This window comes from Phoenix dactylifera, chromosome 6 (assembly GCF_051530095.1).
Source record: "Phoenix dactylifera cultivar Ajwa chromosome 6, Ajwa_hap1_PhDact_Kaust_v1.1, whole genome shotgun sequence".
Lineage (NCBI taxonomy): Eukaryota > Viridiplantae > Streptophyta > Magnoliopsida > Arecales > Arecaceae > Phoenix > Phoenix dactylifera.
In genome coordinates, this window is record NC_143195.1 from 38175614 (window position 1) to 38198956 (window position 23343).

Below are 23343 nucleotides of genomic sequence, written 5' to 3' on the forward strand. Positions count from 1 at the left end.
TGGCTTCTAGCACAAATACAAGGGCGACGCACGAGGATTAGCTGTCTCACTGTTTTCCGTGCCAAAACGATTCAAAACTCCCTTATAGCTCGTCCTCGCTGGCATTTTTTACTCGTTTTTTCTCTTGAAGGAGACCTCTCTCTCCCTCTTCGATCTCGGGATCTTCTTTATCACTTTCTGCATTTAAGAAACTATAACCCAACCCACATGCACTATATATATATATATATATATATATATATATATATATATATATATATATATATATATATATATATATAACGGTGCACTGTATCAATCACGAGCACCTATAATTGATGAAATGCACCACGACGTAGCGCACATGATATAAGATATAACTTTATATATATATATATATATATATATATATATATATATATATATATATATATATATCTAAAAGATAGAGGACTGAGGACTGAGTTGCCAATTTTTTCCCCACAATTCATGGATCATTGGGTCAGGGACATGTTTAAATTGTCTCAAATATCTGCATAACTCTCAAAATGGTCGAGCAACCTCCACAATATTTCATAGCAGAAGCTGTACGAAATTGGTCCACATTACATAGAATGTAAAACAAAAGATTAAGTTAAAAAAATATAATTAACATAACTCCAGAAATGGAGTTCATCAAATTTAATAATCATGCTGACCGGCCGGGTAAGACCAAGTTGTGCGGAAATGTCTCGAGTTAATACCAGCTGTCGGAGTACTTCTTGAGATACGCCAAAGCGGGACATTTCCCGTTACCAACCCTATGGACGGCAGACTTGGACCACTGATTTACCTCCAATAGTAGGTCTTCTTCATTTCAACGTCTGATTTCTGGTGAATTTGGGGGACCCGGTGATTTAATGAAGTGTATACCGAGCGAACGAGAGGGGCTTGGAGTTTGGACCCGGCCGATTGCTCCGTTTCACGTGTTATGGTATGATGACCAAAAGGTCGGTCTCTTTAGTAGTTTGGGTTCAGACACATACGTCGACTCCAACGTCATTCCCACGTGTGAAGTCATCTTGCCTGCTTGGTGGAGTCTTTTGATTAATATGTCGTCGAAATACAATCAAATTCTGTCTTTGACCGATTCTAATATAGTTGTTGTCTATTTAAATCGTGTCTTCGTTTTCATGCAAGAGTATTTTCAAATAACTTACAACAACGGCTCTAATTTTATGATTTTTTTGACATCTTGTGATCTTTATAAATCAATATTTATCTCATCACTGGCCAACGTTGCTGTCGATTTGTGCTTTTTGTGTGTTAGATAATGGCATATGATCCGGTTGGATGCCTTTACAGTTGTAGATCTGGACTTATCTGGATTTAATCTTCCCATAAAACCCTAATCCCCTCCATTGAAGTATTAAACCATGAGAATAATGTTTTGCCGGACAGCGACGTAATTAAAAACCATGGCGACGGCAAAATGCTCTTGCGTGAAAAGTTTGCCAAAGAAAGACTATAAGATGACAAGAATCTCGCGCCCATTTAATTTCCACGAGATATGCGAACATGGGCACTCGCACGAGACGTGTAGGTGATGAGATTAGAATACGAAAGTAATGATTCATCGTCGGAAATAATGGAAATCTATATCCATGGTTTAATATGGCCTGGGCGCTGAAGTGGGTTAGGTGGATGGCGAGTTGGTGGGACTTTGCACCGAAGTAGCTGAGAACTTGTGTCTCAAGACCACAACAACAAATCTTTCTTGCCTTTCTCCCTCAATTTTGCCGCCAAGACAGACTCTACAAGCTTAAAGACCATCAATAAAATTTTATATGTCAACTTTTGTCGTAGCAAATGGGATGACTATTCGCGCGACTCAGCCTTCCCACACTTCACAGCCTTTGAAAAAATATTTTACCTACAAACTGCTATATATATCTTTATTTATAAAAGTATTATAAAAAAATAATCTACAAGAATAAAATCAGAAAATTGAAAATAACTTGATTGGATCGAGGTGTGTGACATACACTGCTCTAAAAACGTGATTCGCCCCCTATGTGCAGCTTTATGACGATTTTGTCTCTAAAGTAGAACAACCCGGCTCAACCCGATCCTCCTCTAACGAGTACGATTGCTGGAGACGCTTGACCCGACGGACTCCTTTAGATGCTCAGAACAGAAGAAAGATAAAAAACAGAAAGTTGAAGAGTGAAAGAAACTCTGTGTCTGTGGAATAAACTCTCGAAAGACATGAGAGAGAGAAAGAGAGATTGGATTCTTTTTGGGTTAATCCTATAGGAGTCTATTTATATATTCTATTCGAAGACTGAAGAGACACGATGGTTTCAAAAATAAGTAATAATTCGGAAACAATGTACAACCCTGCTAAAAGAAGTAACTCACAAAAGAATAAATTAAAATATTTAAAATAACTAAAAGTTAGAAGATAAATTTTTTTTAAATTGAAATGTGTGAAAGAGCAGGCGAGCGATCCCATCGGCAACATGATGCCACTAGCATTTGATACGTGCAATGTGCATGACTAATAATGAATAGTTATGATACCATAAAATATGATGTGTTTGACGGAACTAGGTATACAATTGATGATCGGGATCCCATCGCATGCAGCAGCATTACAAGAAAAACCACTATTTTGGCAGCAAAAGTTGTCGCAAAAAGTCGAAAAACCATCATCCATCATAAGATTTTTGGCGTGACAAGGTCGTTGCATATGCCTCTATTGCAAAAACTGTTGTGATGACCAAAAAAAAATCCTTCACAAAGGCTTAAAAGTTTCTTTTTGACAATAATATGCTATCAGAAATAAGCCTTTTTTTTTTTATAACGAGAACTCTTATTAAAAAAAAGCCTGGGTCTGTTTTTTTACCTTACTAATAGTATATACAGTCACATGTCTCTTCTTTAAATACATTATATAGCCCAGCTGCCTAGCTGTGATAAAACCTGGTGATGACTTCATTCTTTCATCTTTTGGTTGGATTGGAGTTGAATCTTCAAGAAGCTACTTGTTTGCTGGGGAAGAGTTCTGAGAATATAACGATGAGGAGAAACTACTGCTAAAGGTGTAGTCTTGAGTACAAACGCATGAAGAACCAGAGGACCCAATCAAAAAAAAAAAACCCTCCAGTTTTTAGCTCTCTATTTAAGCAACTATGCATGACTAGATATGTGTGCAACTTCAAATAGCATGTGCTGACAAAAATGGTTGCAGGAAAAAACATTCAGATTCTTTACTATGATAATTCAAGTGTCAAATCAGAGGACAAGTTTTCTTAAACCGTAAGGGCTTTTACGAACCACAAATCTAAGGCTTACCCTTCCTGGAGTGAGGAGAGAGGTATCCTTGGGTATGGAGTTGTTTTAGATCATGACTTGTCGAGGTTGGGTAAGAGCTTCAGAATGCCAAGAGTGATGAGATGAACAAAACACTAGGTTTAGAGAGAAAATCCAAACTGATATCCTGAAAAATCATGGATTTCACAAGCATTAAGCAACCGCCCCTCTCTCTCTCTCCCCTCCTTTCACATTAATTAGTCCTAAAAAGAACGACAGCATATACACATACATCAGGCTATCTATGAAGAGAACCTTGTGTTTTATATAAGATTTAAAAGGATATGCACATACAAACTCAGAACTAGACATATGCGAATCTCTCAGAATTGAAGTACTCAAAAGTCCTTTTCTTTCTAGAGCTGGCAAATTTTGATTGAAAGCATTCAAGGGCAAGGTTTTGACATATGGACCATAAAAACGGGAGAGGTTCTGCTGCCAATCACCTCTTCCCATTCCTGAGTAGCATGTACCAAACTCTAGTTTGCCCTGAACTAACAAACAACCCTGAAAAACAGCGATGCTCCGGATCAAGGAGTAAATTACAACATATCCAGTGCTTGGTTTGAAAAGAAACTTCCAGAGGCCAAAGCTTCAGTTTCCAAAACAACTAGATTAACAGGTAGACTCCGAACAGGTCAATTAAGTGGAGCCAATTTAGGACCATTTCCACTGCCTTTTGAGCTTGTTTTCTGCTTTGAAATACCTGATCAGACTTCACTTAACCAAAAAGTTTGATCTTGGCATCACTCCTAATACAGAAGAAATTTGAGAATATTATAGAAGCCAAAAGATATCCTTCAGTTTACTATTTACTCAAAAGCTCTAGTACAAATCTTAGCATAGGCTTATGTCAGAAGCACCTTCAATTTTATTTGCTGATAACCGTCTCCTAACTTGCATGTCGCAACAATTGCCTTACAGCCAAAAGAACAATTAAGCCTGCAACATATGCTTGTAGATGTTTTTTGCAATGCCACCCTGGATTTTGCATGTAGCGATAAAGTGATAATCTACGCTTCAATTGGAAGTCCAGTATGGTTAATAAAGCCGCTAGCATAACTCCAAATGGGAAAAAAAGCAAAGAAAAACTAGAATACAAGACAGTGCATGGTATTGAGGAAATATTTCCACATGGAAAGCCATACTTAATGCAACAATACTGCTACAAACATCCCATCGCAATCTACTGTACAAATAAGCTTATGGCTTAGATGTTTAACAGGAAAAAGGGAGAGAAAAAATGTATTTCAAAGCAACGAATTATTCACCATGCAGGGACACTTCACTGCTGCTCTTTTATATTCTGATCATCGATTAGGATGGTACACTCCCTCCTATTGGAAAGTTTCCACCCGCCAAGGGTCGAGTCTTCAGATGGCTGAAAAAAGAAAGGAAGGTCCATCAGTTAACACCATGTTGCTTTTAATCATTGTCAATAAAGAAACATGCATAGCATTTAAAATAACATCCCCTGAATTATATACCTGACAATTTTCGATGGAGCCATGTATTATCTAAATAGAAATCAGAATATAGAAATGAATCTCTCTGAGAAAGGTACATGAGTTTGAAGAACATGGAGAGGTCCATCCAAGAAATGACCAACAAGTTTAAAAACAACAAATAATTCCATGCGAGACATGTTTTGAAGTAAGCCAAGAAAATGAAGTTGCTATGGCTAGGAAGGCAGAGCAGCCAAGCAGAAACGGGATTAACAATACCAAGGTACAAATGCATGACAGAGTCAGTACAACCGCACATCCAAGTCAGTCTTACAAATCCCTCTTTGCTCATTCCTATCAAGGCCTACCTTCATTGTCAGCATAAGGTTTTCCAAAAACTTCTTACCAACCTCGCTTGTTTATTTCTCGCCATTCTGAGATAAATCAAAGCCCTTTACCTTAGTAGCTCCTACTGTCCCATCTGTATTCCATCATGAGCCTGACTGGTGCCATTCTTAGTGTTTGCTCTGATTTGTTCGTGATAAACTCTCTCTTCTTGTTCTTACCACTATCTACCTTAGCAATCTAATATCTAAAATGCTCATTGGGTGTGCTTAGTTCCTCTTTATTGTCCATTATTCTAATCATGGGAACACATCAGGCCATTCTGATGTCTTCTAGAAATTTCCATCAGCAATCCAGGACCAACGTTGAGTATAATGGTTTCACATTGAACTTGATTTAGAAGAGTAAATTCAACTTTGCGTGTTCATCACTTCCTTGAATTATATCTTTTCTGGAACAGTCTCTAAAGTTAGTATATAAACGGTCTAGAGTTTCAAATAGTTATTTGTTACATAAATTAACTATTGTACGGGTACTCTATGAGCGACTTCAGAATATTTATTTAAACTTAAGTCTCCATTTCAAAAGGAGGGGATCAATTAGATATTAATAGGTCGAAATCAGCCAGCTATAATAAAAGGGAACATAAACAGAAAGGAAGAGAAAATGGTGTTGACAAGATGTTTAGATTTTACTTGCTACATTTTCATTAGATGGTTTTGGTGTATTTTGTTTGGTTCTTCAGATTTTTATGATTTTCTCCATCTCAATCCTAATATACTGGAATATTCATGGTTTACTCCCACTTTTATCAGAAGTAAAATGGTTAGGTTATACATTTGACAATGTCAAGTTCTTGGTGATTATTAGAGACTCAAGATGACTTCTTTGCGTTAAGTCTATCTACTGCAAGAGGCGGTGCACTTTGATTACTGGTGGTATTAGCATGGTCATTCAGCATATCATGAGCAATCTATTGAGAAATCATTTATGGTGTAGTTACTATTAATCAACTCAAATTACAGTACATATCAAATGGTTGCCTCCACAATCTCAGAATACTTCTTACAGTGATTCCTTGGACTAATATTACTCCTAAATCTTTTATTTTTTTTATAAAACAAAGAAGATAAAAGGAGGGGAAGAGAATTTAGGGATTTCACCTTTGATAGAACTCGGTTGCGAAACGAGATCCATTGTGGCAGATGAACCAGAGCAAAATAAGGATCAATATGTCTACTAGAGTTAAGAAAGGTCACAATTCAAAGAATCCTTGTTACATAGCGTGATAGGGAAAATTCAAAAACTATACATAACATGCAACTCCGTAACCCATTAACAAAACTATTAAGGAAATCGTGGTGATTCTATGTTATGAAAGAGGAAGGAAACACCTAAACCAGAGCAAAATAAAGATCAGCACGTCCACTAGATTTCCATAATATTAAAAAAAAATCATTTTATAGCATGAGAAACCCTAAGAATTGCAATATGTCATGCAATTGTGCAGCCCGTGCATAAAATTAAACAGAAAAAAGAATGCAGGGGGAAAGAGGCTTTTCTGGATCTGATACAAAACCCGTAAGGGATGGATGAATCCCAATTGAAGTAGGGACATATTGGTTGGATGAGTAAAGGATACTGAAAAGGTAGCGCTCCCACCAATCGAGCATGTAGAGGCCCATGGTGACGTTGTATAGATGGATCTTGCGGCTGATCCAATTCATCCTTCCCTTCTTTCCCTTCCTGCCTTCTCCGATTCGATCCGAACCCCAGCGATCGAGAGAGAGAGGCGATGGAATCGGCAAGGGGAGATGACTCTAATCTTCAGAGAGAATGGAAATAGATAGCGAGTTAGAGGAGTCGAAGGAATTCGATCTCTTCTCAAGGAGTCAACGTCGCCGGCCAGAATTGGTCGGGAAGGGAAGGCGGAGAGAAGCCGAGAAATAATAATATGGAATCCTTTTTTTTGGTGGAAATAATATGGATTCTTCGGAATCTAATAATACCATCAATTCTTCATTCCCCTTGTTACAAGGACCTGAGAAAACTACTTAATTCCCCGCGCACCCCGGGAATTTAGAAGTGTTGTCCACGTGGAGCCCCTCGTTTCGTGTGGGTGTCTGTTGGGTGCCCCCCTTCCGTTTTATTTACTTATTTATTTATTTATTTTTATTTTTATGTTCGTGGTCGAGGAGATGGGTGGGTTGCATTGTTTTTGACTTGAAAATGTTCCTGCATGTGCGTTGAATTCAAAGGCTTCGTAAATTATTATTATTGTGGTTCAAATTTGGCCCGAGGGTGGCCACACCGGTGGAGTCGAAGGAGCCGCCGGTAGTTGGGAGGAAAAGACGGGAGCCACCTCCTGCGCGACGGCTGCGGACCCGCACAATTTCGGTGAGGACCCTCCGACGATCAAGTTAGAGTGGGGTAAATTCGGTTCAGCCAAAAAGTCCCTTAGAAATTATCTCAACGTGCTATTTATAATCTTGGTGGAGTAGCCCAGGTGGCAGAAACACTGTCAGCCCTCATCATAAGGGGGCGTGGCTCTGAGCCGGATGGCGCGCAGCTTAGGCTGGCTGATGGCGTGCAGTACTGCTCGTTCTTGAGAACGGTAGGATGTTGATAGTCACGGCAGGATATGGTCGGAGTAGTCAAGGTGTTGTCTGACTGCTGAAGGTCGGTTATGGAGACGTGACACGGTAGTGTTGTAAAGTATGGCCACGTAAGTGGACGTAGGCCCGCACATTGGCGCGGTCGTTAGCGAGGCCGAGCTCGTTAAGTAGTTGCGTCATGTGTTTGACAAAGTCGGCTTGGCGGGTATTGGAAGTAGTTCGGCTTCCCAGGTTCTGAGGCATGCTTGGTGAAACGCCCCGAGCTCGAGGGTTAGGGCGTATTACTAGGGTAGGCACCCCGAGCTTGTTCGGGGCAGGTCGGTGAATGTCTGGAGGTGCCCCAAGCTTGATCAGAGGAGTCGGCGGATATTTAAAGTTGGTAGAGCTTTTGGCAAGGGTCCTGAAGATGAGCTGACCCTGGGCTAAAGTGGAGATTCAGTTGATTGTCGTTGACGTTTACTGGCGGCATTTTAGTTGTGGGCTGGACGATCCATTTTTCCTCCTATCAATTATTATACCTTACCAGAAAGAAGTTGCTTCTAACTATTGGTAACTAATAGAATGCGAAGATGCTCAAAAATGCTAAAGCTATATAGTAAGTGCACAAGCATAACACTGATCACATTCCATTTTATTCAAGATGTGGTAAATGAATGCCTAGAACATTAGAGTGCTAGTAAATCAAGTTGGTAACATATACAAGAGACTTGGATCTAATCTCGCCCTTACTTGGCTGGGTTTTCCACTTATCCTAACTCTGAACATAGAGCACTCATTAGAATATATGACACCTTGATGATTTCAAATGAGGTGTCAACAATAATTGAAGATTAAATTATTACAAGGTACAGATTCGCCAAGCCAGCTTTATTTTATTTTAATAATAATTTTAAAATATCTTCATTAAAACGAATCTTAGGCATTTGTGCGTGATAAAAAAGACAGGCGCATGGGTTGGTGGTTAAAATGGAGGAATTATAGAAGATTTTGTGGTAGCGTTTTTTGAAATATATTTTTGAGAAGAGATGAATTCCGTGCATGTTGATGATCAATGTGAGGCCCAACAGAAAGTCAAACAAACTCTCCTTGCCAATAAAAAAATTTTCTATAAAGTTACTGTACAAGTGCTTGAATATGAAATGATCAGGTAGGAATCCTTGACTTCAATAGCCTCAAGTTGTTCAACGACTGGTCGATGCTTTGTAGTAACAAATAACTGATTGAATATGATAGAGCATGACCCAAGACCAAAAAATTAGCTGCCGTGCTTTTTAATGTTTGAAATTCAGAAGACGGAACATGACAAAGTTTGATTCAGTTGAGGATCATCTTTTTGGATTTTAGAGATGCTGTTTCTAATGCAAGTTTTATTCTCCTCTGGCTCGGTCTTTACTGCAGTTCATCGGCCAAGTTGCAGCTCGCTATTTGAATAGGACTTTTACTTATCCTATGGCTTTCATTTCTGCCGGCGTTTATAAAACTCTTATTTTATCTACTCCTATCCTGTTGTGGGTAATTAACCTTTTTATCAATTCTTGTAACTCGAAAGATCTTTGTAACTCCTATCTCTGTGAAGTCCTCTTCAACCTGCAACGAAGGCCGGGTGGTCTTCTTACCTCCATCCTTCTCAAAGAAATGATTTAACTTTCAATACGTGCCCCAATTGCAAATATCACGTCCACCATTTCGTCAAAATTACGCTTCAAACAAGCTGAAGCCCCTCGTCCGAACCATGGCAATGCGTGCCGACCCATTTTTGCTGAGCCAAGAGACCAAGAAACTTTTCAAGCTGTGCTAACCACGTCATTGACATTGACTCTAGTACAACCCTACCTTGTCGCAGAACCTACATCTAACCAATTTTCTTAGGTGGTGGTGTAGAAATTTCAGCTTCCATGACATAACCCTATCTCCAGAGAGCCCTATATACTGTACAAACGATCTTTCAGCATCACAGTTCGAATGCAGATGCCAAATCTTAAAAATAATAGCTTATGCTTGTACAGGGTTCACACGCAAATCTTTTAATATCTCAAGCAGCAAATGAGAAAGTGCAGCCAAGTGTTAAAATAGGAGTTGGTTCGCTTGCTCCTGGCATTCATATGGTCTACACTCTTTTTTTTCTTTTTTCTTTTTTAATTCTTTCGTCGTTTTGGCTAGTTGACCAATCTTCTAAAAATGACCTTGACTTAACCTCCCCAATGAGATGAATTTACTGTTGATTTTTCCCATTACATTCTTATTATAATGCTTTTTTTTTAGTGAGAAACGGAGGAAGCAAAAAGCTTCCCCCTGTTTATTAGGAAATTGAGTTATGTACAAAAGGGTGTAGAAAATAAGAAAGAAGAAAGGAATACAGAAAAAAAAAACAAGATAAATAGAACAAAAATCATCTTTTTAAAGAAACGTTTATACATAAAAACCATATTAGCTGACAGCACATTGTTGATTAGAGAAAGCAACCCATTTCAATGTTTTATGTCACCAACCATAAATAGTCAATTAATGTTTGTTAGTTTTCCTATTTGCCAAATCTCTTATTCCCCGTTTGGTTACTTTCTTTCTTGCAATGTTCAACCGAAAACAATCCCTCTTCTTAGTCCATTAATACATAAAAGGAGTTCATAGAGATTAATACTCTCCGCACTCTATTTCACCATTCCCTTCACAACAAATATTAAAAAATAAAATCTGCAGCATCTCTTCAAATCGGGAAGAAGGGTTTAGGGATGAAGAAATACGAAAGGTATTTTCATCCCCCAAGAATCTATAGTTAAAAACCAATTTAACTGTAGACCAGGTGTTATAAAACCAATCCACAGGGGTTAACAATTAAGATATGGTTTAAGGATGGATCCACCATTAATTTTTCTTTTTTTTTTCTTGAGGAGGGTAAATCGGATATATTATACCAATCGAGTGTAAATACATTCATAATAATTAAAACATAAAATATTCAAAAATTGAGAAGAAGCAAGCTGTCTCGAAAGTCCACTGTATAAACCTAATATGATTTGCCATATATATCATCATCAAATATTAGTTTTCTATAGATATGTATGATAAGAAAGTAGGGTTGCTCCTGTTCAACAGTAATTTTGTGTTGGAGGACGGGAATTGGTTTGTGTAGATGGTGAAGCAAACAACCATCTAAGAACCGTTAAGGAGTACCCTCAAAAATAATGTAGAAAATCTTTAAAATTTTTATGGTTCTTTCTACGCAGCATGCAATTTTTTTATTGGAACCATAATACCGAACACCTTGACCCCACACAATTAGTGCACCACTGGCATTTCTAATTTTAATTATATTTTAATAATGTGCTCGTCCTTTTTTTATTATTATTATTCTTTTCCGATACCTTCTGTTTCCCAGTCCCACGTTTCTTTTGAAATCTTGATGCCGGCCCAAAAACGGAGCTCTGCTGCACGATTCTTATATGTTTTTTTATCAATACCACATGCCGCCTGGTTCGGCTTCCTCCTATTTTTGAGCCACACGATTGCCGTGACGTTGCTGCGTAAAAAATGTACAGCTAGCGTAGCGACAAGTCATTCAAAATGTACGTCACTGATTACGAGAGGTTTCACTGCACGTCCTGAAAAATTGCAAGCAAACCTTTCCTTAAATTCCAACTGGGAGAGGAGAACAGAGAACTAAGAAAGGAGGTGATCTGTTTCTTTAGTTTGTTTCCGCTTAGCAAGGAGAGGAGGAGAAAGAGGAACTTCCGATGGCGAAATTGCCCGAGGAGGAACACCCCGAGAAGGCCTTCGGCTGGGCGGCCCGCGACTCCAACGGTGTGCTCTCCCCCTTCAAATTCTCGCGAAGGTACTTTCGACTCCGAATGCTTTTTCTTAGCAAAAAGGTGGCAGCCAGGTCCATCCTGCCTCGTTGCACGAAATTTAACTCTAATTTATGGCTTTTTATTCTTACTTTTCGGATCTTAAATTTCTCTTGTGATGCACACCTGCTGCTAGTTTCTAGCACTGCACGTAATTTTACTGACTACTTTTTTCTTTTCTTTTCTTTTTCCTTCGTGCAGGAGTTCAGGGCCAAAGGATGTTAACATAAAGATACTATATTGCGGAGTCTGCCACTCGGATCTTCACTTCGTAAAAAATGAATGGGGAATGTCTATTTACCCCATCGTACCTGGGTACTGTATACTTCCCTGAGTTAGGAATACCGTCGGCCAGTAATTGTTCTGCCGCTAGAACACCCTATTCAGGAGGAAGCTTTGTTGAATCTGAAATCTCAAAGCCTCGAGCTTGGTTGATTCCTATATATTTTAATTTAAGTGCACCGATAGCTCTCCGAGTCATCTCACGAAGTTAAAACAAAAAAATATATATATTAAATTTAATAGGCAATGTATATTCTAGTAGTATTTAACCATAATCTGAGAACAAAAATCTTGCATTATCAATATAAATTTCCTTTTTTTTTTGAGAAAATAATGTGAACTTTCACTATCAAAGTATTTCTCAGTGTTCGACTATGATATTCTCTAAGCTAAATGCTCTTATTTTAAGTTAAATGTTCCTTGAGCCATCTTAACATCTAGGGGATCTTTCTGGGTCCGTGATTTGCTTTTGGACAGAATGGCGATCAACGAAGACAATTAGTAGTTGAGTTGGAATTCGTTGATGTCATTGAGGTGCATACTGCACAGTCATCTTTCAAGCAGGTCCTGCATAACTTTTTGTTCAAAGAGATTGTTTACCTGCTCAAAAAAAAAAGAATTTGTTCATTTGCCCAAAAAAAAAGAATTTATTCAAAGAAAACTGTCATTGAGCTAAACAAGAAGCGTTAGAAATTGGTGGCTCCAAATTGTTTTTCTTGAGTATCGCTCTTCTTTCTACATATCTAGCTATTTTTGGCACTTCGTTCCTATCATTTATGGTTGAAGACATTAATTACTTGAGGAATTCCATCATTTTCTTTTCTTCTCTTCTTTAGAAACCTATGTGGGCCGGTAGATTGAGAATCTATCCGATCATTTTCATTCAATAAACGATCGTTTTATTTTTTTATTGTATTTCCTAGTCGACATGTCACTTGAGAGTTATATCAAATTAACTCTATCCTTTCTGCGAGCCGCCGAGATGACGTTGGTAAAACCTAGTCAAAATCAGCTTCAAGCCCTGTTGGGGCCCGGGCCCGCTATAAATAGAAACCACGAATAGCCAACCACCACGTAATGATCTCAGTTTTATGTACAAACGTATATTTCACATAAGATATACAGCAGCTAGGTATCACGTTAACATCACAATGATAGATTAAGAATATTAACTAGGAGGTCAACAGGGATTTATTGTTATACTGGCCGGAGTCTTTTGGAGGGTGGGGAATTAATTTCCCCTATTAACTAAGCTTCGCACCTGAGCTAGTTTAGATGCATGCATCGTTGCAGGCGGGGGAGAACGGCATAGTTGACCTTGAACTCGATGCAAGAGTAGTTATTACTTGGCGAGAAGTGGTATCTCTCTCTTACATGATTTCCTTTCCTCATACAAACAGGCATGAGATCGTGGGCATCGTCACGGAAGTCGGCAGCATGGTGCAGAAATTCCGGGTGGGCAACGCCGTAGGCGTCGGCTGCATGGTCGGCGGCTGCGACGAATGCGAGGATTGCAAGAGGGGATGGGAGAGCTACTGTCCCAAAACCATTCTCACATACAGCAACATCTACCACGACGGCACGGTAACTTACGGTGGATACTCCGACAGGATCGTTGTCGAGGAGCACTACGTTGTGCGTTTTCCCGACGGTTTGCCCAAGGATGCCGGCGCGCCGCTCTTGTGCGCCGGAATCACCGTTTACAGCCCCATGAGGTACTACGGGCTCGCTGAGCCCGGGACTCACCTGGGTGTGGTTGGGCTTGGCGGGCTTGGCCATCTGGCCGTGAAGTTCGCCAAGGCTTTTGGGGCCAAGGTCACGGTCATCAGCACGTCGCCGAGCAAGGAAAAGGAAGCAATCGAGCATCTCGGAGCAGATGCATTTCTTGTTAGTCGCAATGCTGAGCAAATGAAGGTACGGATCGAATATTAATTTGTGATAGATCCAGATTAGATCCAGATTAATTATTATTGGTCTGGTCAAAGTTGCTCAAACATAATAGCTTTCTTTTTTATCACTAATTTCTTTCTGCAAACTATTTGTCGTGAGAAATTCTTATTATTATTATCTATTTTGTGTTAGTGAGCCTTTTCGCCACCTTTTCTGACTCGTAAACTTGAGTAGGATCTAGTTGGATTCATCTTGAGCTTATTAATAATTTTCATTTGCCAACTATGGGTGGTTTTCCCCCTTCTGTTACATGCGTGCAGGCTGCCGCACGTACCATGGATGGTATCCTCGACACAGTCTCGGCGAAACATTATCTGTTGCCCTTGATGGAGCTCTTGAAGTCTCATGGTAAGCTGGTTTTGGTAGGTGCACCCGAGGAGCCACTCGAGCTGCCAGCATTTCCTCTACTTGTAGGTAATAAATCCTTATTATAGTGAACTTTGGTTTTAAGAGTACCTCTATCTAGCTAGTTGTGCATTTGACATATATAATCAAATCTGGAGTAGATCATGCAGATTAAGATGAAATTTTTGTCAATAGATATACTGACGTTCCTCTCCCATGCATCCCTTTAATTTCCTTTCGGAAAAAAAAAAAAACTACTAGCATTCCACGTGGCAAGAGAACAAGAATCTTAGTTTGATAACAAATTTGCTCAACTTAATCTGGCAGGCAGAAAGCTTGTGGGAGGAAGTGCAACAGGAGGGATGCAAGAGACGCAAGAGATGTTAGATTTTGCAGCCAAGCATAACATAACAGCAGACATAGAGATTATTCCGATGAATTACATCAATACGGCTATGGAGCGGCTTGCCAAGGCAGATGTCAAATATCGGTTCGTGATTGATGTCGCGAATACTTTGAGTGCTTGAAGCTTGAATTTGTACTGATGCAAGCCATCAACTGCTAAGAGAACAACTTTAAATCAATCACAAGGCGTGTATCAAATCTTTTTCATGACATAAGTGATGGCGTCAAATAAAATAGTTGGCTTTTATTAGACCTACTTGCCCATGTTATGATATGGAAACTAACAAGTATATATGAATGCCAGCATTGTTCGTCACCCTAAGTTTCCTCCTTTTCTGAATTTCAAAACCTTGGATAAGTTGGAGATCATCTTTTTCTATCATAAGAAAATAATAATATAAACTAATTTGGTTAGTCGGCTTAAAATTTGTATTTGATTACAATTGTAGTTGGCTTTGTGCTCTGCAAAAAAACAATAACTAGATTTGTACCCAAAAAAACCAAGAATTAGATTGCATATAAATCACATATACGTCCATGATGTAATCAGTGCCTAGCATTTCTACGAAACAAAGAAGTAGAATACAAATGCAACATAAATTACATACTCCTGTGAATATAGCGTCGCTTAACTCCAATTCTGGCCGATACATTTTTTTTTTTTTTTTTTCTGACAACAATGGAGTGATTTCAAGTCTCACAAGATTACGAATTGTTGGTATGATTTATGGTGCCGTGTAAAACCAACATAATAGCAATCTGGAAAGTTTGCCCACAAGTGTGTATAGAGAGAATTTACACGTGAAAGGAGGAGAACGTGGGGAGGCAACAAGGTAGAAGTACGGCGGTGATGGAACGAGATCCGTTTGATCGAATGGTCCGCAGATACGATCGCGAGATGACAGCCCTCTTTTTTTTTTCTGCTTAAAATGACAGCCCCCTTTGCCTCGCGGCACCGCGCTCGCTTCATCGGAAGCTTCTACCTTCACCCAACCGTATATTTAATGGTCAAATTTAATGAGATCCATCCGCTGCGAATTTGCATTTCATTTTCATTTGTATTTCATTTCTCATTTACATTTTATTTTCATTTGAATTTCATTTAGCCGTCAAAGGTAGTCCATTCGCGTTATTTTTAGAGCACGTCACGTGCAAGAGCTGGCTCATCGACTTTCATCGTTTGGCTAGCCACCATTTATGGCCCACCGCAAAAGCCAGCGTGGGGCCCACCGTTGGTGGGGCATGCTAATATCGTGCCCCCCCCGCAAAGGCTACGCCCCTTCCCCCTCGCGATCCCCTCACGATCAAGCATCCCTTACGGCCCACCTTAGGCACCCCCCCCCCCACTCCCTCTCTCTGCTATGCATGACCAGCTAAAAAACAACTTGATATTTATCTATGTTGAGCCTAGATCTTTGCTACTATTTAAGTAAGAAATTCTTTTAATACCAAAATTATTCTCCTCAGTTGTATAAGCTCACAACATCATGCATATTTTGGGAGGCATCATAATATCATATACATATACTATAAACATCTAAGTATGTGCTACTTTGGACATGCCATACTATTATTAATAAAACCAAATAGCTGAGATGTACCCTTGAATCTACCATCTTTGGTTGCTAAATAGAGAAGTGTGATCCGTGGTATAAATCCGAACTCAAGCCAACCTACCAAGCTAATAGAGCTTCTCCCGAGACACGAGTTTAAACAATGTGCGGGATCAAAGGCATATGGAGGAGGACCATGGGTGAGTACGAAAGCATGGTGCTAGCCGCTAGCGCTTAGTGTGGGCTGTCGATATAAAAAATAAAACAAAAAAATTAAAAAAATAAATAAAAAGATCTGCATCCAAACCCGGACCCGAAATCAAACTGGACGCGATTTGCAGCCGGGGCTTCGCCTTGGCCCGGGACATTGGCTCTCATTGGCAAAAAAAAAAAGGGGAAGGGCTAGGGTTGTCTTTTCCCTCTTCTACGCCATGAGAACCCTCCCTCTTCGATGCTCTCCCGATCGAAGTTCCGTCCTTTCGGCCAATTCCCTCCTCAGCTTCCAGCCCCCAAGCCCGCGATTTCCTCGGCGGCGGCGGCAGCGGCGGACGAGCTCCTTATTGATTCGTCGACATCCAAGAATCCGGTGAGAGAAATCCTAACCCTAGCGAAACGAGGGAATGGGCCACTGTTTCTTTCCTCTAATCGGACGCGGGTCGATGGGCAATCCCGCGGGGCCGGGAAAGATGGAAACTTTATGGACTGGGAGGTGGCAAGAACTAGATTCGAGGACGCCAGGCTTGCTCGTCTGGAGACTTGCCATGCTTTGGCTCGGGAGGGGAGGTTGAAGGAGATAAACAGCGTTTTGAAGCAAATGCTGCACGAAGAAGGTTTGATTGTTTTTCTTTTTTACTTAAAACTTTTAGTTTCAAAACACTGATAGTCTTGGTTCTATTGTACATTGGATTTGATGACCCCCTTTTCTCCCAATGTTCTATTAAATTGCAGTTTCTTTGTTATTTACTGCGATTTTTGCATATTATGATCGCTTTTTCGGATTACCTTTTGTTGTTTTAATGTCAATTGTCCAGATCGATTTTTGGCATCAACATTGCTTGATTTTGATAATAGAAGCATACAACCCTATCTTAGATTAATCTAAATTCCTTGTCTTTTCATGCTAAATATTTGGTTGCTTCGTCATTTACTAGATGCCTGGCAATTAGCCTTTTCCAAGCGGAAAGGTCCTGTAAAAATCAAAATACTGATGCAAGTACATACAAAGAAGGGGGGAAACCCACCTAAGATGATAGGTGTTGTAAGAAAAGAAATTAGTTTGTTGTATTTTACATATCTTGTATTTGCACCTTGATATGCCCTGTGCATTGCAGTTAATAGCTATACTTTAGCTCAGTTGGGGCTTTCCTTTAAGGAGGTCCACGTTTCAAATCCTAGGTATTGCTCAGAAAAATTAAAAGTAATAGCTTCACTTAAACAACTTACTTAAGTCTGCTTCTCTTTAGGGTCTGGTTCGGCGCCATCCCTTTGTGAATTGCTGCAGAATAACTTCAGAGACTGCGATTCTTGCAGTATAGTATGGGACGTGCTGGCAAATGTTTATGCTCAATTGGAAATGATTCATGATGCCCTTTATGTTCTCAGCAAGATGGACAGCCTGAACATGCAAGCTTCAATATCCACTTATGACAGTTTGATGTACAATTTAAGACATACAGACATGGTCTGGGACATCTACAAAGAAATCAGAGCCCATGGGGTTACTCATAGTGAATACACTTATAACATCCTCATTGACAGTCTTTGCAAGCAGCAGAGGTTGCAGGATGCCATATCCTTCTTTTAAGACGTGCATGGTCGAAAAGAGGTCAAACCTTGCATTATCACTTTCAACACCCTCATGTCTGGATTATGTAATGCTGGTTTGGTAGAGGTTGCCAAATCTATCCTCTCTCTGATACTTAAATATGGGTTGCGTCCGGACAGATACAGTTATACTACTCTCATACATGGGCTATGTGTAGCAGGTTCCATGGAGGAAGCTTTGAAGCTTTCTGAGGACATGGAGAAGGATGGCATATTGCTTGATGTTGTGGCGTATAACATTCTCATAAATGGATACCGTTTACTTGGGCTGATGAGTGAGGTTTGGAAGCTCATCAAGATGATGATTTTTCAAGGGCTGAAGCCAGACCTTGTTACTTATACTATACTGATTACAGGGCATTGTGAAAAGGGTGATGTTGAAGAAGGGTTGAGGGTGCGGAGGGAGGTCATTGCTCGAGGGATTCAGTTGAAAATTGTTGCATACAGTGTGCTTTTGAATGCTCTTTTTAAAAAAGGGCAAATTGGTGAAGTACATCAGTTGCTTGATGAGATAGAAGCTATTGGTTTGCACATGGATTTGGTAGCGTATTCCATCCTGATCCATGGGTACTGCAAACTAGGAGAAATTGAAAGAGCGCTTCAAGTGTGCCAAATGATGTGCTCTAAACAAGTGATGCCTAATTCATTTACTCATGGGGCAACTCTTTCAAGCCTGTGCAAGAAAGGGATGCTGGTGGAAGCAAGGTGGTATTTGGACAATCTAGTCGGTAGTGGTCTGATGGTGGACATCATTTTGTACAATATTGTGATTGATGGCTATGCAAAAATTGGTGATGTTGATGGTGCACTTGAGTTGTATGAACAGATACTTAAGCTAGGGTTATCTCTAACTATTGTCACATATAATACCCTAATTTTTGTCTTTTGCAAGATTGAAAAGTTAACTGTGGCAGAGCACTTTCTTAGGCAAATTGAGCTTAATGGAATAAATCCAACAGTAGTGACCTACACCACTCTTATGGATGCCTTTGTTGGAGCTGGAAATACTGATTCAATGTTAAGAATGTTCAATGAAATGATTGAGAAAGCAATCATGCCCAATGTTATTACATACAGTGTAGTCATGAAGGGGCTCTGTAAGCAAGGGAGGCTACAAAAGGCTATTGGCATTCTCAAGGATATGCATATAGCAGGTATATATGCTGATCAAATTACATATAATACACTTATGCAAGGATTTTGTGAAGTGCAAAACATAGAAATGGCTTTTCGCATACATGACGAAATGTTACAACACAATCTTATGCCTACTCCTGTAACATATAATCTTCTTATTAATATTCTTTGCTTGAAAGGCAAAGTAGACTGTGCTGAAAAGTTTCTAGATTCTCTTCTGGATAAGGGTGTCAGGTTGAGGAAATTTGCTTATACCCCAATAGTCAAAGCACAATGTGCAAAAGGAATGCCGGGTAAAGCCATTATTTTCTTTGACAGAATTATAAGATCTGGGTTTGAAGTTTCAATCAAAGATTTCAGTGCAGCAATCAATCGATTATGCAAAAGAAATTTTGTAAATGAAGCAACAATATTTCTAAAGATGATGTTGTATGTTGGCATATACCCGGATGAGGAGTTGTGTACTGTTATATGTAGTGCTTTCATCAAGAAAAATGAGCTGCAATCATTATTTGCATTGCAAGCTATGATTGTCAAAAGTGGTATTCTTGCCTGGGATATCCAGTAAGGAGTTTATTTATGAAGCATAGCAAATTCAAGGGAGTTTATATGTTCAAGCTTGATGGCACTGTGTTTATATGCATGAGCTATTGTACCCGGAAAGTCTTTCAACAAAAGTTAGTTATACACGAGCACTGACTGTTAGTTCTTTTGTCTTATATGCTGTGATCTTAAGCTTCATCTATCAATTTTGTTCTGTGTATAACTTACTTATCAATCTTGTAGGGGTTCAAATTATCTATTTCGAAACAATTATCTAGCAAGGAAAGATAATTGAAGCATGAAGTAGTCTAGTGATTCATATGATGACGTCAATATTTGAGGGGAAATTTGTCGCATCAGGAGATATCGGTGAGGTCAAGGTATGAGAAACATCTTATGTAACATATTCCTGTTGATGATGATATGGTTTTGTCAGGTCAAACTTTTTTATGTAGCTGTTGCTCATTTCACCATTTTGTCTATTCTCTGAAATATTAAATGTAGAGAAGAATTCTGAAAAGAAAATTCAAGCATACCTATTTTTGGTGCTGAGATTTTTCCATCTGTTTTTACTTTGCCCTCTTTTTTCTTTATTCCTTAGAAAGATGCTATGTTATGAGTAATTTCGCTTGCTTAAAATTTTCATCTAAGCTTGTATTTTTCCAAAAGCAGAGATCCCACCCACCTGCTCGTCACCCGTACCATGCTTTTCAGTTGAATCTTTCTGTCATGAAATTGATTGCTAGAATCTTTGTTTTTTACTTGTTTACTTCGAATACCAATCACTGCCTCTAAGCTTTATGGTGGTGCATGTACCCTTTATGGGATCATTTCAAAATGGACAAGTTAAATTTTCATGTTATCACATATATTAGGCTTTTGTTACCTACTCGAAATGTGAGTTGGCAAATTGGACAAATTGGTTTGATAAGTTGATGGCATCAATTGGTTGAGAGGTGTATCCTTACCAGCAACTGATGCAAATTTGGTGCCCTTGTCATGTTATCAATTCTGATGATTGATCGTATTGATTTTAAGGAAAGAACCTTGTGCAATTTTTTTTTTTGTTTAATTGACTCCTTGTGGTTGAACGGACTGCTTATCCAAAGGTTTATGTGAAATTTTATAAAACGGTCTTGAGCTTCATGAGCAGCTCAAGGTAGAAGGTTTGTGATGCAAATACTCTCCCATGCTTATATTTAGTTTAACTAGTTATTTGCATTAAAGCCACTTCATTTGCTATATGTTGTTTTTGTAATGGATTTTAGTTGCTATGGATGTTATTATATTGGCTCTTTGCTTCTCATGTGTCATATGATACATTTCGATGCAATTTTAAGAATCCATATCTACTCCTTATGTATTTCGAATCATGATTGTCATGTTGCTGACTATCAGCTGGATACTGATGATTTCAGTGATAGTTGGTGGTTGATCAGGAGCTATATTCAAGCAACTGAGGGGGCAACCACCTGTTTTTCTCTTCGTCGTTCTTACTGACTGGATTAGATACCCCCTCCTCCTCCCGCTCCTGCTGAGGTGCCGCTTCTCCTGCCAGCACCTCCACCACCACCAGATGGTTTCCTGGATTTATGGTGAGTGGTCACTTACTGCTTTCTTCTTTTTCCCTATTTTCCTTCTGAAGAAAAAGAAATGTGGCTTCCTTGTTTACAGTAGAACTGTACACTAATTTGGCTTGCCCCTAATTTTTTTTCCCCCTTATACATACTGCAGCTTACGGTCTCTCTCCTGCTGCAGATGATCCGCAAGCTGCTGCCCACGACTGTTTGAATGCGACCCCTACCATTATGATCTCATTTTCCTGAAGGACCTCTAGTTTAGGGGTACAGCATGTGGAGTTTTTCCAAGTCTTACTGTGACAAAATTTATTAGTATCTGGTAGTTCTGCAACTAAGATAGCAGGCTCTAATCACACTGAGGGTAGACTTCGTAGTTCAGATGAGAAGTTTTCCCACCTATTGCCATTTTCTTTTTTGTGTTTTCTATTTCTTTCTTGACTGCTGTTATCAAGAAGCAGAAACATGTTTAGTAGAGAATGTAAGAAATGTCTGTCGATAAAATTTTAATTTACTACCTCATCTGATAGTCTTGTTCTTACTGAGAAAAATTCAAAGGCACTCTATTCATATTTGTACGCATATAGCACACATGCTTGGAAAACTTGTGAGTAGACCCTGTAATGGTTCTTATGTAGTTATAGATATCGTATCTCTTTTGATTTTAGTTCATAGGGAAAATACACAACGAAGTCCTTTGTACGAGGATTAAATAACAGAGAATTGGAGTACGCCTACCTTCTTAAAGAAATCAAGATAATTGGCAGAATGATCTTTTGACGAAGTTGGTGGCTGTTTGAAGTGAATGGCGTTCCAGAGTGTGTTCTTCGTTTTGTTCAGCTCTAAAGTCAGCGTGCCTACCGTTACAGAGTGCGTAAGGGTCTTCTCATGGTTTTCATCTAGAGGCTCTGCTTGTTGAATCAGCCCCAACCACCAAGCTACCAAAAGCTGAGAATGGTGCAAACTTGTGATGATAAACTAATGTGTCAATATCTATTCTCTACTAACGTCACATCTTCACCGTTCCTCCAGTAGTACTGCTGCTGCTTCTGGTGGGAACTGAAGAATCTAAGGTAAGCATTATATCTGGATCATCCTTGAAATGTGTAATCTGAACTATATGTATCGCTGATATTTTGTATATTTTGGAGCAAAACCTCTCAACAAGCGCATATGTAGGGGAAAAACAGTTTTGCCATTATCATCGCCATTCTTGGACTGATGCTCTTTGGATTGCTCATTGGAAATGTGCAAGTTTGTACATTCCAGTATTTCTCAAAAATCCAAATGATATCTTATTCCATTTTCATGGACTACTCACGGTCTTTTCAACACGGAGACTAACAAGCAACAAATCCCAAAGATAAATTAACTCATAATTAATAGATTCAAAGACAACGAACATAAGAGAGGAAAGCAAGGGAGAAGCTCAACTTGCAAATATTAATCACCTTTCCAAGTGAAGCAAGAAATCCATTAGAACAAGATTTTTAAGGGAGATATTAATCTCCTCTCCTCCTCCTCCTAAAGAAATTCCATAATAGAACTGCAAGAAACAATTCCTCACTGGAATCCTTAGGAACAAGATTTATAAGAAACAAGGACAAGTACAAGAGGAGGAGCTAGACAAGCAAACAATTATTGGATGCTAATATAAGCTTCGCCGTCAAAGAAATTAAGTTGAGACCAGCGATTCCTAGTAAAGTTGTGGCATGATGCAAGTACTAGTCTTTTTCCTCCACTATTTTTTCGGTTATTCAACAGTTGTATCTCCAAGCAACAATGGTCCGATCGAAATGGAGGATTAAGAGCACTGACACGGAGCAATGGATGCGTCACCGGCATCTGTAGATGGCTGGCAACCCAAGGACTGGACGAAGAAGACCAGCTCCTGGGCCTTCCCATGGACCTGTGCAGAGACATCAAGTGCTACCCATGCCTTTGGCAAACCACTCCCCCACAAATTTCAGGTAAAAAAAAAAAAGTGTTTAATCTCCGGACGTTGCGTCAAAATTTTCTCTGTGTTCCTTGCTAGGGGTGTCAAACCAAATGAGCAGTTCAATCTCAACTCGGGCTCGGCTCAAAAAAACCTCGAATCAAGCTCAGTTTGAAGCTTACCAACCAAATTAAGCTCAAACCAGTAGAAC

At 39.4% G+C, this 23343-nt stretch overlaps 3 protein-coding genes across 11 annotated transcripts; 2 read left to right on the plus strand and 1 right to left on the minus strand.

The window, feature by feature from the left end:
* Positions 1-4449: 4449 nt before the first annotated feature.
* On the minus strand, positions 4450-7094 carry LOC103703951 (uncharacterized). 2 transcript variants are annotated; one of them, XM_039126448.3, is made up of 3 exons: positions 6766-7089; positions 6287-6359; positions 4450-4714 (listed from the first exon to the last, which is right to left on the minus strand). In XM_039126448.3, exons 1-3 carry the CDS (start codon positions 6848-6850, stop codon positions 4651-4653), a joined length of 222 nt encoding a protein of 73 aa, XP_038982376.1. In that variant the 5' UTR covers positions 6851-7089; the 3' UTR covers positions 4450-4650. The 2 variants fall into 2 exon arrangements, with proteins under 2 accessions (XP_038982376.1, XP_088580266.1); XM_088724140.2 differs by lacking the exon at positions 4450-4714 and having other exon boundaries at positions 6283-6359; positions 6766-7094.
* A 4282-nt stretch (positions 7095-11376) lies between these two features.
* LOC103703952 (8-hydroxygeraniol dehydrogenase-like) lies at positions 11377-14812 on the plus strand. The gene is made up of 5 exons (XM_008787035.6): positions 11377-11567; positions 11782-11895; positions 13263-13776; positions 14073-14226; positions 14485-14812. Exons 1-5 carry the CDS (start codon positions 11470-11472, stop codon positions 14682-14684), a joined length of 1080 nt encoding a protein of 359 aa, XP_008785257.5. The 5' UTR covers positions 11377-11469; the 3' UTR covers positions 14685-14812.
* Positions 14813-16476: 1664 nt separating this feature from the next.
* On the plus strand, positions 16477-21774 carry LOC148703283 (uncharacterized). 8 transcript variants are annotated; one of them, XM_089923706.1, is made up of 5 exons: positions 16477-16945; positions 17579-19753; positions 19863-19999; positions 21038-21214; positions 21354-21774. In XM_089923706.1, the coding sequence occupies exon 2, from the start codon at positions 17974-17976 to the stop codon at positions 19642-19644; it is 1671 nt and encodes a 556-aa protein (XP_089779832.1). In that variant the 5' UTR covers positions 16477-16945; positions 17579-17973; the 3' UTR covers positions 19645-19753; positions 19863-19999; positions 21038-21214; positions 21354-21774. The 8 variants fall into 8 exon arrangements, with proteins under 8 accessions (XP_089779832.1, XP_089779831.1, XP_089779838.1 ...); XM_089923705.1 differs by having other exon boundaries at positions 16520-16945; positions 21378-21774; XM_089923712.1 differs by having other exon boundaries at positions 16526-16945; positions 17579-19093.
* The last annotated feature ends 1569 nt before the right edge of the window (positions 21775-23343 follow it).

Coding starts and splice junctions, on each gene's coding strand:
- LOC103703951 (XM_039126448.3), bottom strand. CDS start 6,850: ATGAATTGGATCAGCCGCAAGATCCATCTATACAACGTCACCATGGGC. Junction 6,360..6,765: donor GTGGGAGCGCTACCTTTTCA/GTATCCTTTACT, acceptor TAACTCTAGTAG/ACATATTGATCCTTATTTTG. Junction 4,715..6,286: donor GCAACCGAGTTCTATCAAAG/GTGAAATCCCTA, acceptor TTCTTTTTTCAG/CCATCTGAAGACTCGACCCT.
- LOC103703952 (XM_008787035.6), top strand. CDS start 11,470: ATGGCGAAATTGCCCGAGGAGGAACACCCCGAGAAGGCCTTCGGCTGG. Junction 13,777..14,072: donor GCAATGCTGAGCAAATGAAG/GTACGGATCGAA, acceptor ACATGCGTGCAG/GCTGCCGCACGTACCATGGA. Junction 14,227..14,484: donor AGCATTTCCTCTACTTGTAG/GTAATAAATCCT, acceptor TTAATCTGGCAG/GCAGAAAGCTTGTGGGAGGA.
- LOC148703283 (XM_089923706.1), top strand. CDS start 17,974: ATGTCTGGATTATGTAATGCTGGTTTGGTAGAGGTTGCCAAATCTATC.